At 48.5% G+C, this 16529-nt stretch overlaps 1 protein-coding gene across 3 annotated transcripts in view; it reads left to right on the plus strand.

The window, feature by feature from the left end:
- The first annotated feature begins 223 nt into the window (after positions 1-223).
- ATP9A (ATPase phospholipid transporting 9A (putative)) overlaps positions 224-16529 on the plus strand; it is a 175085-nt gene continuing 158779 nt past the window's right edge. Inside the window, exon 1 of one of the 3 annotated variants that reach the window (XM_033914695.1) lies at positions 224-802. In XM_033914695.1, the coding sequence (XP_033770586.1) occupies positions 735-802 (68 nt within the window). In that variant the 5' untranslated portion in view covers positions 224-734. The other 2 variants (XM_033914696.1, XM_033914694.1) reach the window with 2 other exon arrangements.

Genomic DNA, 16529 nt, shown 5'->3' on the forward strand with positions numbered 1-16529 from the left:
CCAGGTGGGTGAGCTAGTGAACCATAGAGAGGAGTAGCAAGTCCCATAAACCAGTGGTTCTCAACCCTGTCCTGGAGGACCAGTAGGCCAATCGGGTTTTCAGGCTAGCCCTAATGAAGAGGCATGGAGCAGATTTGCATGCCTGTCACTTCCATTATATGCAAATCTTTCTCATGCATATTCATTATGCCTACAAACCTGATTGGCCTGGTGGTCCTCCAGGACAGGGTTGGGGACCACTGCCCCGGGGTGTCTAATCTCCTTGCGCTAGACCTGGAGCAGATAAATTCGGGCCCGGGAAAATAAAGAGCACAATTAATTAGAGAGGGAAGGCCAGAGTCAACGTATTAAAAGGGCGTCTCTGGTCCTCGTTATAGGGCTGCTATTGTTGCAGGAGGCTTTGGCTAATTCCCTTGTTTGACGGCTGCTATTGTTACTCTGACATGCAATAATTAGATGTGCAGACAGGATTTGCACGGCGTCCAGTAAATTCTTTTTTTTTTTTGGGGGGGGGAGGACTTAGTAGGTGGATGGGCTCGGGAAAGGCCGGGTCTTGTCGGCCTCCTGCGCTTCCCTGAATCCGGTCTCTTCTCCCCACACAGGAAAGGGCGAGCCGCTCGTCTCCCGAGGTCCGGGAAGAGGGAGGGGGAGGGGGAGGAGGATCGCGGTGCAATTCCAGGCGCCACCGGCGACTGGGGGAGCCAGAGACGGCTGAGCCGGGCCGGAGCCCCGACATGACGGACAACATCCCGCTGCAGCCCGTGCGCCAGAAGAAGCGGCCGGACGGCAAACGGCGGAGCGGGTGAGTGGGGGGGGGGGGGATCCGTGGCCGGGGCTTCTAGGCGCAGCTAACGCGCGTAGGTGCGCGGTGGCCAGCGCGTAGGGGCGGAGGCGCGCTGGGGTTAACAGTGTCCGGACGCTCCGTTGCTAAAGGGAGCCGGGGGGGCCTCCTCCCCCCCCCCCGAACTGGCACGGTTCAGGTTGGCTGCCTTTTCCGGGCTAACGCCATTGCTGGGGGGGGGGGGGGGCGGCACACCCAGATCAGTCTCACGCTGCAGCCTGGGTAATAGGGAAGAACCGAAAGACAGGTGAAAATCTCCAGCCTAGCCTGGCAGAGCAAACGAGGGGCATTGTCGTTCCTGCTTGGCATATGTGCCAAGGGATCCCGTCTGGAGACGTGAAAATCGGTGGGTAGAGAGTAGTGGTCTGCAACTCCAACCCATTTGGGCTTTGTAGGTACTTGGAGGGCCTCAGGAAAAATGGTTAATGTCTTATTAAAGATATGATGAGGGGTTCAGGGATCCTGGTCTGACTCAGCATGGCTTGGCTTATGCTTTTCGCTCCTGTAACAGCTGCAGCATCCAAAGAAGTCTGGAAACAGGGTTGGAATAGCTCTATAGCAGTGGTCTCAAACTCACGGCCCGCCAGGTACTCTTTTGAGGCCTTCGGTATGTTTATCATAATCACAAAAATAAAATAAAACAGTTTCTTTAGCTATAAATGACAATATTATTTTTAAGACTTGGCCAAAAGGAAAGATTTATAAACTATAAAGAATTTTACCTCATGTAAAACTGTCATTCTCTCTGATAATGGCTGTCTGGATCACAAGTACCTGGCCAGTCTCAAAATGTACACCTCGGAGTACGTTGGCTGACCAGGTCTACCTGGATATAGATAGATAGATAGAGAGATATATAAATATATAGATAGATAGATAGATAGATAAATATAGATATATTAATAGACTTTTCCTCCGTGAACTTGTCTTAAAATCTCTTTTCAAACACTCCACCCATGTTAGTTGACTTTGACTGCAGCAGATTCCACAACTTAATTATGGGAGAGGGAAGGGAGGTGAGAAGGACTTTCTTCAATTTGTTTTCAATCTACTGGCGTGTTCGTGTGTTTGTGTGTGTGTGTGTGGGGGGGGGGGTTGAAAGGTTAAATGACTAGTGAAGGGACAGATTCAGAAGTAATCTAAGGAAACACATTTTTTATAGAAAGGGTGGTGGTTGTTGTGTGGAATGGTCACCCAGTATAATTGATGGAGATGAGCAGAGGATCTGTAAGGAAGAGGAAGTGTTAGTATATGGTATAGATGGGATGACTGAAGCCATATGGTATTTTACTGTCACATTTTAATTTGGGAGAAAATATTTCTTCACACAACGTGCAATTAATCTCTGGAATTTGTGGTGAAATCAGTTAGCTTAGCAGGGTATAAAAAAGATTTGGATCGCTTCCTAAAAGAGAAGTCCATAGGCCATTATTGAGATGGCTGGGGGGAATCCACTGCTTATTCCTAGGAGAAGCGGCATAAAATCTGTTTTACTACTTGGGATCTAGCTAGGTACTTGAGACCTGGGTTGGCACGGTTGAAAACAGGATACTGGGCTTCATGGACTTTCGGTCTGTCCCAGTATGGCAACTCTTATGTTATCTTCCCTATTCAACTATTCCATCTCATGCCTCCTAATTTTGTAAACTTCCATCATATCCCCTCTTGATCATCTTTTCTCCACATTGAGCCTGTTTAGCCTTTCTTCATAAAGGAGACATTTTATCCTCTGTCTTTTTCTTTTTTTTAGTTGCATTATATCCCTTTTGACCTGGAATGACCAGAACTGACCTCACAGTACTCACGGTACATACAGACAGAGACATAGCAGTGGTCTCAGTTCTGTTCTCCATCTCTCTTCAAATAATCCTGAAAAATCTATTTGTTTCCTTAGCTGCTGCATGCTGGGCTGACAGTTCAAGTTTTTGTCCAAGATCTTTGTCTTGGATGGTGACTTCTAACTGGCATTTTGTAATTGGGATTGTATGGGTTGTTTTTTTTTTAATATGCACATTGCTTTGCATTTGTCCTTATTAAATTTCATCTACCAGTTAGATGTCAGGTCTCCTAGTCTCATATGATCCTTCTGGAAATTTTCACAATCCTTAGCTATGTGAGTATTTTTTTTTTTTTTTCATCTATGAATGTGGTCAGGTGACTCAGTTATGAATGATAGACACCATAAGTCCCAGCACAGACCTTTGGAACACTCTACTGTTGACCCTTGCCTAGACTTCTGTTTACTAACAGCATATAATAATGGCATTATCACTCATCTGTTCGGAGATCATGTAGTCTTTTCTATCTGAGATGCAATTCATGCTATGTACATATACATGTACATAGTTAATGCATGTATGCACCCCAGCAACTGGCAAAATAATTAGGAGGTATTAGAACTTGGTCTTGGTGGTCATTTCTCCAAGTCTGGTGATAATTATTACCCCTTTGTATTTTCTCTTAATGTCTTCTCTTTACTTTAAGAATTGTATTTCTTCCCTCCTTACCCATTGTTTAGTAATGTTAATTTAATGTAAATTAGCCCTATTTAAGTATTTGTACGTATTGTATTGTCTCCTAAACAAATATGAATTTTAAAGTGTACATCGCTTAGAAATCCTGATTAAGCGATTAATCAAGTCACCTAATAAACTTGAAAACTTGATGGAGTAGGAGAGGTTTCACCCTATAGTTCCTCATTTCTCTTTTCCCTTCCAGGTCATTCAAAATCACGAGTGGCCATGAGCCTCTATTCACAGGGCTAGTGTTGGGGTGGGGGAAGGCTAACAGGGTCACTGCCTGGGGCACCCAAACTACAGGGGCTACAAGCCTGCCTCAAGCTGAAGGAGGACTAGCCTGTAGGCAGGTTTTAAGGCTCCCTTCCTAGCTGCTACCCTGGTCCCTGAATGTTTGTTTATTACCAGCCCTGACTACATGGAGATTTTTTGCTCTGTTTTAACAGACCCCCCTTTGGCTCTGACTATGGGAGTCCAGCATTGTCGCTCTTTCAGAAACCCTGTATCGTAAGCTGAAAGTCCAGCCACTGAGATGCCATGGTTCTTCCTCTCTTCTTCCCTCCCTCTAGCTCCCCCTATCAAAGGGGCCGAGAATGCTGCTTCCTCTGAACATAAATAACCCCCTGCTGACTTGGGCTGTGATTGGAATTGAATTAGGGCAGTGTACAATATTTTCTGCAGCGGGGACAAGTTTGATTTCTATCCCCGCGCAACTCTCTAGTCAGGACCCAGCGGAGTTTGGACATGCTTGAGCGGGAGGCTCCACAAAGCATTGCTACGCTTTCTGAATATGATCTTTTTTACCTGTAAGTGGTTTGAAGAGAGGCGGATCCTGGGGGAGGGGGTTAGGAAATGGACAGATAGAGATGCTGCATTGTGTGTTTGGGTGAAGCAAGAGGGAAGCAGGGAAGCACTCTGCTTGGCGGGGGTGGGGTGGGGTGGGGGTCATTGTGTGCAATGGCGGTATAACTTGCTATAGCCTTACCCCGTTCATCTCCCTTTCTGTTAATTTCTGTTCACCAGTTGCCCTACAGAGCTGAATGGACTGGCCATTGTTGGAAACGGGATAGTGGGCTAGATGGACCGTTGCGCCAACCCAGAATGGTTATTCGTATGCTCTTTTTTTACAATCAAGTATAACAATTACAACTTGAATCAGATCAGATCATCATGATGATGACGCAAAAAGAACCCCTTATTTGGCCTACAATATTAGAGAGATCAATAAGGAAAACAAAATATTATTAGTTAAACATAATATTCGAGTAGCAGCAAGATTCAGTCCATCCTACAGCCAGTGCGTGTGTCATGTGGTAAGTCGTACATCATTAGCTATAGTTATCAATAGGGCTGTGAAATCATTCGACTGGTACCCACGACTCCAACTCTGGCTCCAGGTACCCAAAATGTCTCCGACTCCTCGACTGCACAGCCCTGGTTACCAACCCTTCTTTCGCCCCAATAAATTCTAACAGCTGCTTCTTGTGATATGAAATAGAACCTGGTATGGTCTTATGATGACGGGAGGCTCTGCTTTTAGAACCAGCTTCATTTGGGTCTTGTGCACTGGGCAGAGCAGCGTGCCGGTCAGAATGATGGGCACTGTTGCGGCTCTGCAAATGAATGATGCTGCCACATCCGAGAACAGTCTCTGCTTGGTACAGGCTCTGAAACTGAATTCCATTTACTCCGTTAGCTCGGAACTTGGGTGAGCCAGGGACCGCCGTGCAATTCTGTCCTTCGCTTTTTTCTTTGCCGTTTCCAACCAGAGAGGGGAATTTTAAGTTGTGGGCACCGCAGCGTCGTAATTGTTATAGCTATCGGCATAACGCTATCGGGAGAGCTCACGTTCTGCTTTACGGACTGACACAGTAGACGGCTCTGCTTCTTGAAGCTTACAGTTTAATACAATCTGACGGATAAAAGTAGGCAAAATATATATAAGGTATTGGCGTCTGAGATAAAACAATGGAGCAGCTGCGAGGAGTGAAGCTTTATGAATGAGGAACAGGTGAAATGAGGACGTTGTCTGTGCAAGGAGCAATTAGGTTGCTATTGGAAAAACAGGCTGGTGTGATTTTAGGCTGGATGTGAATCTGTCGTGCATGCTTTCAGGCTCTCGGGTGCTTGGTGCAGGAAGCTGGAGGGAACAGAGTTGATACGAGATAGAGAAGGGCATGTGTAAGAGCATCTTATCTGCAGAGTGACATCTGGGAAGAGGGCAATGAGGTGCTGCAGCAGGAAAGCACTTGTGGACGAGTGCAGGTGTTGTGGATTTAATTCGGAAGCTGATGGGGAAGGGTTATATGTTTATATGGTACTGGAGGAAGATAAGTTCATGCAGATGAATTTGAACAGATTGCAGGGGAGGAACAAGTGAGAAAAACGTGACATGCATTGGTGATTTTGTATGTGTGAAATGATTTGACATGTACAGTCGTGTGAAAAAATTAGGACTCCCCCCCCCCCCCCCACAATGACCTATTCAGTTCTTAAGAAACGTTCACATATCAATGTCAAATCTTTTTTCTCTGGAAAAGAAAGTGACGTAATTGCAGGTAAACAACAAATATTTTTCCTTGATTTACTCATGAAACAAACATTTTTTGTGGATATATTTTGTTTCATGAGTAAATCAAGGTAAAATATTTGTTGTTTACCTGCAATTACGTCACTTTGTTTTCCAGAGAAAAAAGATTTGACATTGATATGTGAACGTTTCTTAAGAACTGAATAGGTCATGGGAGTGTCCTAATTTTTTCACGACTTTATTATCCTTCCTTATCAGGATGTCCGGGGTGGTACTTGGAGAGACCCCCCAGGAAAGAGACTTGGGAGTTATGATCGACAAGTCGATGAAGCCTTCCATGCAATGGGCAGCGGCGGCGAAAAGGGCGAACAGAATGCTAGGAATGATAAAGATGGGGATCACGAACAGATTGGAGAAGGTTATCATGCCGCTGTACCAGGCCATGGTGCGTCCTCACCTGGAGTACTGCGTCCAGCACTGGTCTCCATACATGAAGATGGACACGGTACGACTCGAAAAGGTCCAGAGAAGAGCAACTAAGATGGTTAAGGGGCTGGAGGAGTTGCTGTACAGCGAAAGATTAGAGAAACTGGGCCTTTTCTCCCTCGAACAGAGGAGATTTAGAGGGGACATGATCAAAACATTCAAGGTACTGAAGGGAATAGACTTAGTAGATAAGGACAGGTTGTTCACCCTCTCCAAGGTAGGGAGAACGAGAGGGCACTCTCTAAAATTGAAAGCGGATAGATTCCGTATGAATATAAGGAAGTTGTTTTTCACCCAGAGAGTGGTAGAAAACTGGAACGCTCTTCCGGAGTCTGTCGTAGGGGAAAACACCCTCCAGGGATTCAAGACAAAGTTTGACAAGTTCCTGCTGAACCAGAACGTACGCAGGTAGGGCTAGTCTCAGTTAGGGTGCTGGTCTTTGACCAAGGGCCGCCGCGTGAGCGGGTTGCTGGGCACGATGAACCACTGGTCTGGCCCAACAGCGGCAATTCTTATGTTCTTAACAAATGGCGCAGCAAAGGAGATGAAACCAATGGAGTAAAATGGGAACGCTTTATTTAAATGTCACAAAACTGACTCGACACAAGTCATGTCTTGGCCAGAGGCCTGCGTCGGGAGTCAAAATCCTTCAGTTATTCAGGAATGTTCTGTTGGCTCCCAGTTATAAACTCTCCAGAGTAGTGAATTCTAAAGAACTTGTTTAAAATGCAGTAGTGCCATACGTCTCTTAGCTGGGACCCATCAGAACATAATAAGGGAAGAAAGGCCTGTCATTCAAACATACTGTGATGAGAAAAGTCTATACACAGACTATCTTTGATTACCCAATTCTTGATTGTCTGTTTCCGATTGGTGCTCCCTACTCCATAGGGTTGAGCAGCCAGAATATTTTTGTGTTGGCGCTGTTTCCCATGTCACTTGTGGGGATTTGCATTCTGTTCATTTTCATTTGGTCATTTTGACATTTTGTCCATTTCTGTTTGGAAATGGTACACGTTTGAAAAAAGTGCACTTTTTTCTGAGCTTGTGCGTGCATAATGGTTCACACTTGGATGGTGGGACTCGCACAGCACTTACTATTATCAGGGACACACAACGTACAGTATCCTGTAAGTTATATGCATAAGTGGGAGCCCCACCCATTGTCTGTCCAAGCTCCGCCCTTGTGTATGTACTATGCCACTTAACACATGCCTTTGCTCATTAGTACTTCGGTACCTTGCTACGCTTGTGTGCTTAAGGGTACATTTACCAGGGCCGGTTCAAAGGATAATGGCACTCTGAGCCAACTATGGTGGCACCTCCTACCCCCATAGCATCACCTCTTGTGCCCACTCCCTCTTCCCCTCCCCCCTACATGGGGTTCAGCACCTCTCCCTCTCATGGGCTGGCCATAGGCAACCTGGCATGCTGCTCCTGCTGGCAGAGGAGTGAGAGATGTGAGGGAACAGTACCAGACTTGTGGGGAGAAAAGACGTAACCTGTAGACCAAGTAAGGTCAGAGGCTCAATCCAATCCAGTTCTTGACTTCATATATCGATTCATCCCTTGTAAAAGGGCTCGACTTAGTTAACAATTTTCCTTAAGTACAACTGGAAATAAGATAATTTCTATCCTACACTCATCTTGTAACAGAAGAGGCTGGGTGTTTTGGCACCCTTAGTCGCTGGCGTCACGGGCCAGAGCCTCACCTGGTCCGTTGGTTAAGCCAGCCCTGACATTTACCTCAAAAGTGCTAGTATTCTGTAAATTTACACATACAAAGGATATGCAAGTGTGTGCCAGTTATAGAACAGGCCATTATACTGTACGACTGGCGTGGCGACACATTTTTCATTAACTTAAGGTGGATTCGATCAGTGGAGTTGGGGAAAAATAGGCACTGGGAAAAATCAGCAACAGCTAGCGGGAATTCCCATACTCTCGCCCCAATTAAAACCTGGTGGGTTGTGCACTATGAAATTTCTCATGCAGCCAGATGCACTCGCAACCCTTAATTGGTGCCAGTTAACAGCGATAATTGATAACACCCAATTTTTAATGTTAATTGACTTATTAATCAATTCGGCGGCGCATGCATCCCAGGATCATGTGCAGATTTGGGTGCCCATGTTTGAGTGACCTTTACAGAATCGGGGGGGATTATGGTGAGTAGAATAACTGTCTTTAAGCTGTATATGGAATATTTCATAGATACAGAGCGAATTAATTTTTATTTTTGTCATGTTTTCAGTCAGCAGCAGATGGGACCCTTCCGTTGTTTGCATGACATGAGGGCAGAGGAGGCCTCGGAAATGTGTAGGTGCTGACAGTTCAACCTCTGATAGTTGTGTATAGGTTTTCATAACAAAGAGCTCTTTGGGGGATCCTTTCACAGCCACGTACGTGACAAAGGTCAAAGTTTTGTAACCCCGGGATCACTAATCATCGGTTTTCAAATAGAACTGTCGGGCTGTTGTTGGGGGGAAAAAGATAACTTTTTTTATCCCAGGACAAGCAGGCAGCATATTCTTTACGCATGGGTGACGTCACCGACGGAGCCCCCGGTACGGACCTTTTTACTAGAAAGTTCTAGTTGGCCGCACCGCGCGTGCGCCTTCCCGCCCGACGGAGGAGTGCGTGGTCCCCAGTTTTTTTCGTTTCCGCGGAGCGAAGAAGACGTGCGTTTTTCAACTCCGATTGAAATCCTCTTTTTGCCTTCCCGCTCGCGTTCTTTTTCATTTTTATTCACCTTCGGGTGCTTTTTTCTTTCATTTAAAAAAAAAAAAAAAAATATTTTCTTTTGACTTCGTTTTTCGTTCTTGCCCCGGCGGGGCCTGTTGTCACGATCCAGGCCTCGGGGTTTGATTTTGCGGAGGCCGTGTTTCCATTCATGCCCCCGCAGCCCGGTTTTAAGAAGTGCCAGCGGTGTGCACGCCCGATCTCCCTCACTGACCCACACAATTGGTGTTTACAGTGCTTGGGACCTGAGCATCGGGCGGACTCCTGCACCCGCTGTGCCACTCTTAAAAAACGCACTTTGAAGAATCGTCAAATCCAGCAAAGTCTACTGTTCGGCACCGGCCCGACTATGGACTCGACTTCTTCAACTGCGGCACCGTCGAAATCGGCACCGACCACTTCGACACCGCCTGAAACTACATCGGCGCCACCGGCGCCAGGTAAGCCGGCTAAGAAGCCTTCCACCCTTGAGCGCCCTCCCACCTCGGTGGCGACACCAGCTCTTTCGGCTCCACGCCGAACCAAAAAGCGCTCCGCTCCGATATCGGTGAGTGCCTCGTCATCGGCCTCCTCATCGCCGGAGCGTAGAGCGGCACCCATGGAACCAAAGCAGAAAAAAGTGGTTCCGGTGCCACCCCTGGATGACCGCATTGCGGCCATCCTCCAGGATAAGTTGCAGGAACAACTCCAACAGCAACTTAAACAGCTCTTGCCCTCTATCCTGGCACCGCTACTTTCGGTACCAGACCGGCCCGAGCCCCGCACCGTCCAACCGGTATCCACGCCATCGGTACCTATGGACTCCTCCATGCCCATTCTCTCGGCGCCACATCTCCAGGCCCATGCCGAGGCTGTCGCCTTGACGACGACCGATCCTCCTCGGGACCGAACGGAACACCGGTCTTCCCGCGAACCTGACCGGCACCGTTCTTCCCGGGACCGAGACAGACACAGGTCTTCATCCCCCGGTACCGTCTCGGTACGCTCAGGCAAGTCTCGGTCTAAAACTCACCATACCGAGCCTTCCACTCCAGTCTCTCGACACACGCACACCGATGTCAGAGACCCGGACCTCTGGGAAGAATCCCCCCTCGGTACCGAGGAGGATGCATCGTCGTCGGACGAAGAGCCTTCGGCCCCCGATACCACATCTAAACCTGAGCAATCTTCCTTTTCTAAATTTCTCAGGGAGTTATCGGGGGCCTTATCCTTGCCTCTGGAATCTGACTCTAAGAAGTCACAGGCTTTCCTGGAGGCATTAGATTTCGATCAACCCCCTAAAGAGTTCCTAAAGTTGCCCGTGCATGACATCCTACGGGAAACTTTTTATAAAAATTGGGAGAATCCACTGACTGTCCCTGGGGCGCCCCGTAAACTGGATAGCCTTTACAGGGTTATTCCAATCCCAGGATTTGATAAACCCCAGCTGCCCCATGAGTCTCTCCTGGTAGAGTCCACTTTAAAAAAGACTCAGGGCTCTAGTGTTTATGCCTCCACCCCTCCTGGCAGAGAGGGCAAAACTATGGACAAGTTTGGCAAGCGGCACTACCAGAATGCCATGCTTGCCAACAGGGCAAACAACTACTCTTTCCATTTTTCTTTCTACCTGAAACATCTGGTAATGCAACTCTCCGCCATGCAAAAGTACATGCCGGAGCACAAGGTTCCACTATTCCAGCAGCACATCTCCAGCCTGCTTCAACTGAGAAAATTTATGGTGCGCTCTATCTATGACTCTTTTGAGCTCACCTCCCGTGCATCTGCCATCGCTGTGGCTATGCGCCGCCTGGCCTGGCTCAGGGTCTCTGATCTGGACGTCAACCATCAGGACAGACTAGCCAACGCCCCATGTCTGGGAGACGAATTATTCGGAGAGTCCCTGGATACCACCACACAGAAACTCTCCGCCCATGAGACCAGATGGGATACTCTCATTAAACCAAAAAAGAAGGCGCCTCCTGCTCGTCCTTACCGACCGCAGACTTCTTATCAGCGCAGGTTCTCCGCTAGGCCGCTCAACCCACCTTCGCAGCAACCTAGGCGGGCCCGCCAACACCAACACACCCAGGCTCGTGCACAGTCTAATCAACCTGCCAAGCCTCTTCCTCCTGCCAAACCTTCTCAGCCCTTTTGACTTCTCTCTCCAGGGCTTAGCCAGTCTTCCACCCTCATTGCCTCTTCCTCAGCCAATCGGAGGCAGGCTACACATTTTCATCAGCCGTTGGGAGGTCATCACATCGGACCAGTGGGTCCTCACCATCATCCGCCACGGCTACTCTCTCAACTTCCAGACTCTTCCACCAGACAATCCTCCCGTAGAGTCTGCTTCTCTTTCAACTCAAACCCCCCTCCTTCTGAGGGAGGTCCAATCCCTCCTTCTTCTCAATGCCATCGAAGAAGTACCTCCGGAACAAAGAGGCCGGGGATTCTACTCCCGTTACTTTCTAGTTCCAAAGAAGACAGGAGACCTACGTCCCATTCTCGATCTCAGGGACCTCAACAAGTGTCTGGTCAAGGAGAAGTTCAGAATGCTCTCCCTTGCCACGCTTTACCCTCATCTCTCTCAGAACGACTGGCTATGTTCCCTGGACCTCAAAGAGGCCTACACTCACATCCCAATCAATCCAACTTCACGGCGCTACCTCCGATTCCAGGTGCACCATCGCCATTATCAGTACAAAGTGCTACCTTTTGGCCTCGCTTCATCTCCCTGGGTGTTCACCAAATGCCTCATTGTGGCGGCGGCCTTCCTCAGGTCTCACAACCTTCAGGTGTTTCCCTACTTGGACGATTGGTTGGTGAAAGCACCTACGTCTCCGCTTGTGCTACAAGCCACTCATCATACCATCTCTCTCCTCCATCTTCTGGGGTTCGAGATCAACTACCCCAAGTCGCACCTGTTTCCCACACAGCGCCTTCAATTCATTGGAGCAGTTCTCGACACCACACTAATGAGGGCGTTTCTCCCCTCCGACCGTCAGCGGAATCTGCTCCGCCTGTGTCGTCAGGTGCTCCTTCATTACTCCATTCCTGCCAGACAGATGATGGTCCTCCTGGGCCACATGGCCTCGACGGTGCATGTGCTTCCCCTGGCACGACTCCACCTCAGGACACCTCAATGGACTCTGGCCAACCAGTGGTCACAGACCTCGAACCTTCTTTCTCATCCCATCTCTGTGACATCGTCTCTTCAGCGATCTCTACAATGGTGGTTGAACTCCTCAAATCTTTCCAGGGGCCTTCTTTTTCATCTGCCCCCGCATTCCATGATCATCACCACGGATGCCTCCCCTTATGCATGGGGAGCTCACCTGGGAGACCTACGCACCCAAGGTCTTTGGACCCCACAGGAGCGTCTACATCACATCAATTTCCTAGAACTACGAGCCATGTTCTACGCTCTCAAGGCCTTCCAGCACCTTCTTTGTCCTCAGGTTCTGCTCCTGTGCACGGACAACCAAGTCGCCATGTACTACATAAACAAACAGGGCGGCACCGGATCTCGCCTCCTTTGTCAGGAGGCTCTTCGCATTTGGACCTGGGCCACGGCCCGCAGTCTCTTCCTCAAGGCTGTCTATATCCAGGGCGAACAGAACTCCCTGGCCGACAATCTCAGTCGCATCCTGCAACCTCACGAGTGGACTTTGGATCCTCTCACGCTCCTCTCCATTTTTGCTCGCTGGGGCACTCCGCAAGTGGACCTATTTGCAGCCCCTCACAACCATCAGCTGCCCCAGTTCTGCTCCAGACTCTTCTCTCCTCACCGTCTGGCCCCGGATGCATTCCTTCTCGATTGGACGGATCGGTTCCTCTATGCCTTTCCTCCTCTACCTCTGATGTTGCGGACTTTATCCAAACTCCGCAGGGACGGAGCCACCATGATCCTCATAGCTCCCCGGTGGCCTCGTCAACACTGGTTCTCCCTCCTGCTTCAACTCAGCTCCAGGGAGCCCATTCCTCTACCTGTGTTTCCTACTCTACTTACACAGCAGCATCAGTCTCTCCTACATCCCAATCTGTCTTCGCTCCACCTGACAGCTTGGTTTCTCTCGGGCTGACCTCTCCAGGAAATCTATCTCAGCCTGTCCGTCTCATTTTGGACGCCTCCAGGAAACCGGCCACTCTCCAATGTTACCATCAGAAGTGGACCAGGTTCTCCTCTTGGTGCCTCCGTCATCATCACAATCCCACCTCTTTAGCGGTGGAAACTGTTCTGGACTACTTGCTCTCCCTGTCCAATGCAGGCCTCAAGTCTACCTCAATCAGAGTCCATCTCAGTGCCATCACGGCATTTCATGAGCCTGTCCTCGGAAAACCTCTCACGGCTCACCCTCTGGTTTCCCGATTCATGAGGGGCCTCTTCAACATCAAACCACCTCTGAAGCCTCCTCCGGTCGTCTGGGACCTGAATGTGGTGTTGTCTGCCCTCATGAAACCTCCTTTTGAGCCACTTGCCACAACTTCACTCAAATTTCTGACATGGAAGGTGCTTTTCCTCATTGCCATCACCTCTGCCAGGAGGGTTAGTGAGCTTCATGCACTAGTTGCCGATCCACCGTTCACTATTTTTCATCATGACAAGGTGGTTCTGCGCACCCATCCAAAGTTCCTCCCCAAGGTGGTCTCAGCTTTCCACCTCAACCAGTCCATTGTGTTGCCTGTTTTCTTCCCGAAACCTCATTCACATCCCGGGGAACAGGCATTGCACAGTCTTGATTGCAAGCGTGCCCTGGCTTACTATCTTGATCGTACAAGGGCTCACCGCTTGTCCCCTCAGCTCTTCCTGACCTTCGACCCGAATCGTTTGGGTCGACCGGTCTCTAAGCGGACGCTATCCAACTGGCTTGCAGCTTGCATCGCGTTCTGTTATGCTCGGGCCGGTCTGTCACTGGACGGTGCTGTCACGGCCCACAGGGTGAGAGCTATGGCCGCTTCTGTTGCTTTCCTCCGTTCCACACCCATAGAGGAAATCTGCAAGGCGGCCACCTGGTCCTCAGTTCACACATTCACTACTCACTACTGTCTGGATGCTTTCTCCAGACGGGATGGGCACTTCGGCCAATCTGTACTTCAGAATTTATTTTCCTAATGGCCAACCATCCCTCCTCCCTCTTTGTTAGCTTGGAGGTCACCCATGCGTAAAGAATATGCTGCCTGCTTGTCCTGGGATAAAGCACAGTTACTTACCGTAACAGGTGTTATCCAGGGACAGCAGGCAGATATTCTTACGTCCCACCCACCTCCCCGGGTTGGCTTCTTAGCTGGCTTATACTAACTGGGGACCACGCACTCCTCCGTCGGGCGGGAAGGCACTCGCGCACGCGCGGTGCGGCCAACTAGAACTTTCTAGTAAAAAGGTCCGTACCGGGGGCTCCGTCGGTGACGTCACCCATGCGTAAAGAATATCTGCCTGCTGTCCCTGGATAACACCTGTTACGGTAAGTAACTGTGCTTTCCGTGCCAGCTCTGTGATTTCTGAAATCGGTCATCCGGTGGGTTTCAAATATATTTCTGAAGGCAGAAAGGGAATGCTTTATTGTCCCACCAGAAATACGCGGAGTTTAAAGGAAGCCAGCAGTTGAACTGAATAAGGATGATGCCTGGGTTTGGCTACTGTATCTCGTGCAAGTTGAAAGGACTCCTGGTGATTGTTTCCCAAGCATTGTCTTGGTAGTCTCTAAAGAAGTGTGTCTCAAATTGGGTTTTTTTTAGCTCCGGTACACTAAACGTAGCAAATGTTTTTCACAGCACATTATAATTGAAATTATATAAAATTGCAAAACCAACAGAAATTAAATCTGAGAGTTATTTAAAGTTCTTTAAGCAATGTATGGGTAATTGTAACAACGGTGAAACTAGTTGCTAATCAATGCGATGGATGTGCTTGTTTTTGAGTGCAAATTAACTCAAGACGCAGCTCGATGAGTTGACGAGTAAACACACATTTCATCATCCGCCATCTGCAGTCGTTCTCTTTTTTTTTTTTTTTCTCAATTTAATTTCCTTCAGAGCTAAAAATCCAAGTTTGCAAAGATAAGATTCAAATGGTAAGCAAACCGGTACCGTAACAATTGAGCGCAGGACAAAGGCACGCTGACAATTGAATGCAAGAAGTATGTGCACCGCCAGGCCCGCTGCTTTAAAGCTTTACCGTTAGTGTGGTGAGAGGGGTATGTACAAGTCCTCGCGCTCCCGTGGGGGGGGGGGGTTGTCCCTTGTGCAGATGCATCAGGGTGCATGACAGGCTCTACCCCAGCCATCCCAAGGCAAAGGAAAGGTTAAATGACTTGCCCAGTACTACAAGGAGCGACTGTGGAATTTGAATCCAGGCCTTCTAATCATTAGGTTATTCTTCCATCCATTTTGGCTGCTAGATATACCATAAATATTTAACTATATTCCTTTAAGTTTGCTAGTCTAGTGAAGTAGCTGGAGCACAGAATCAAGATGCTACTACAAGTCCCCTTAATGGGCTGAAGCTAGATCTGTCTCTCCTGAGGTGATTTGCAAGGCGGCAACATGGTCTTCTCTTCACACTCTTGCTCTACTCCCCAAGACAGGACTCGGCTTTTGTGTCCTCGGTCCTAAGGGCTGACACAGCATGCCCACCCTAGCTATTTGGGGGGACTTCTTTTGTACATCCTAGCTGTCCTGTAGCACTCGAAAAAGAGATGATGTACTTACCCTGGTAAGCTCTTTTCCATTAGATAGGTGAGACATTCTAGACACCCTGTCCCGTCCTTCCTGCGCATGCTTAAAGTTTTCAGTCTGTTTATGCTTCTCCAAGCTGATTCTTGGATGCCTGTCAGCCTTTGAGGGCTTGGAAGACTTTATATATACACTTCTCCTTCCGTATTTGCGGTTTCAGCAATCGCAGTTTCGATTATTCACATTTTTTAGGTTGCTGGCTCCTCCCCCCCCAAATGACATCAGCTTGCATAGAGAAATCGCTGATTCCAAGCGTTTACAGAGAAAAATCGCCGATTCCCAGCACTTTCTTCACCGTGACATAAACATGCTTGAGAAATAGGCTGCAGCATGGCAAATGAAGTTCAGCGTTGATAAGTGTAAGGTGATGCATGTCGGTAACAACAATCTCATGCATGAATACAGGATGTCCGGGACTGTACTTGGAGAGACCTCCCAGGAAAGAGACTTGGGAGTTCTGATCGACATGTTGATGAAGCCTTCTATGCAATGTGCGGCGGCGGCAAAAAGGGCGAACAGAATGCTAGGAATGATTAAAAAGGGGACCACGAACAGATCGGAGAAGGTTATCATGTTGCTGTACCTGGCCATGGTGCGCCCTCACCTGGAATACTGCATCCAGCACTGGTCGCCGTACATGAAGAAGGACACGGTACTACTCGAAAGGGTCCAGAGATGAGCGACTAAAATGGTTAAGTGGTTGGAG

This window comes from Geotrypetes seraphini, chromosome 11, assembly GCF_902459505.1.
Source record: "Geotrypetes seraphini chromosome 11, aGeoSer1.1, whole genome shotgun sequence".
Lineage (NCBI taxonomy): Eukaryota > Metazoa > Chordata > Amphibia > Gymnophiona > Dermophiidae > Geotrypetes > Geotrypetes seraphini.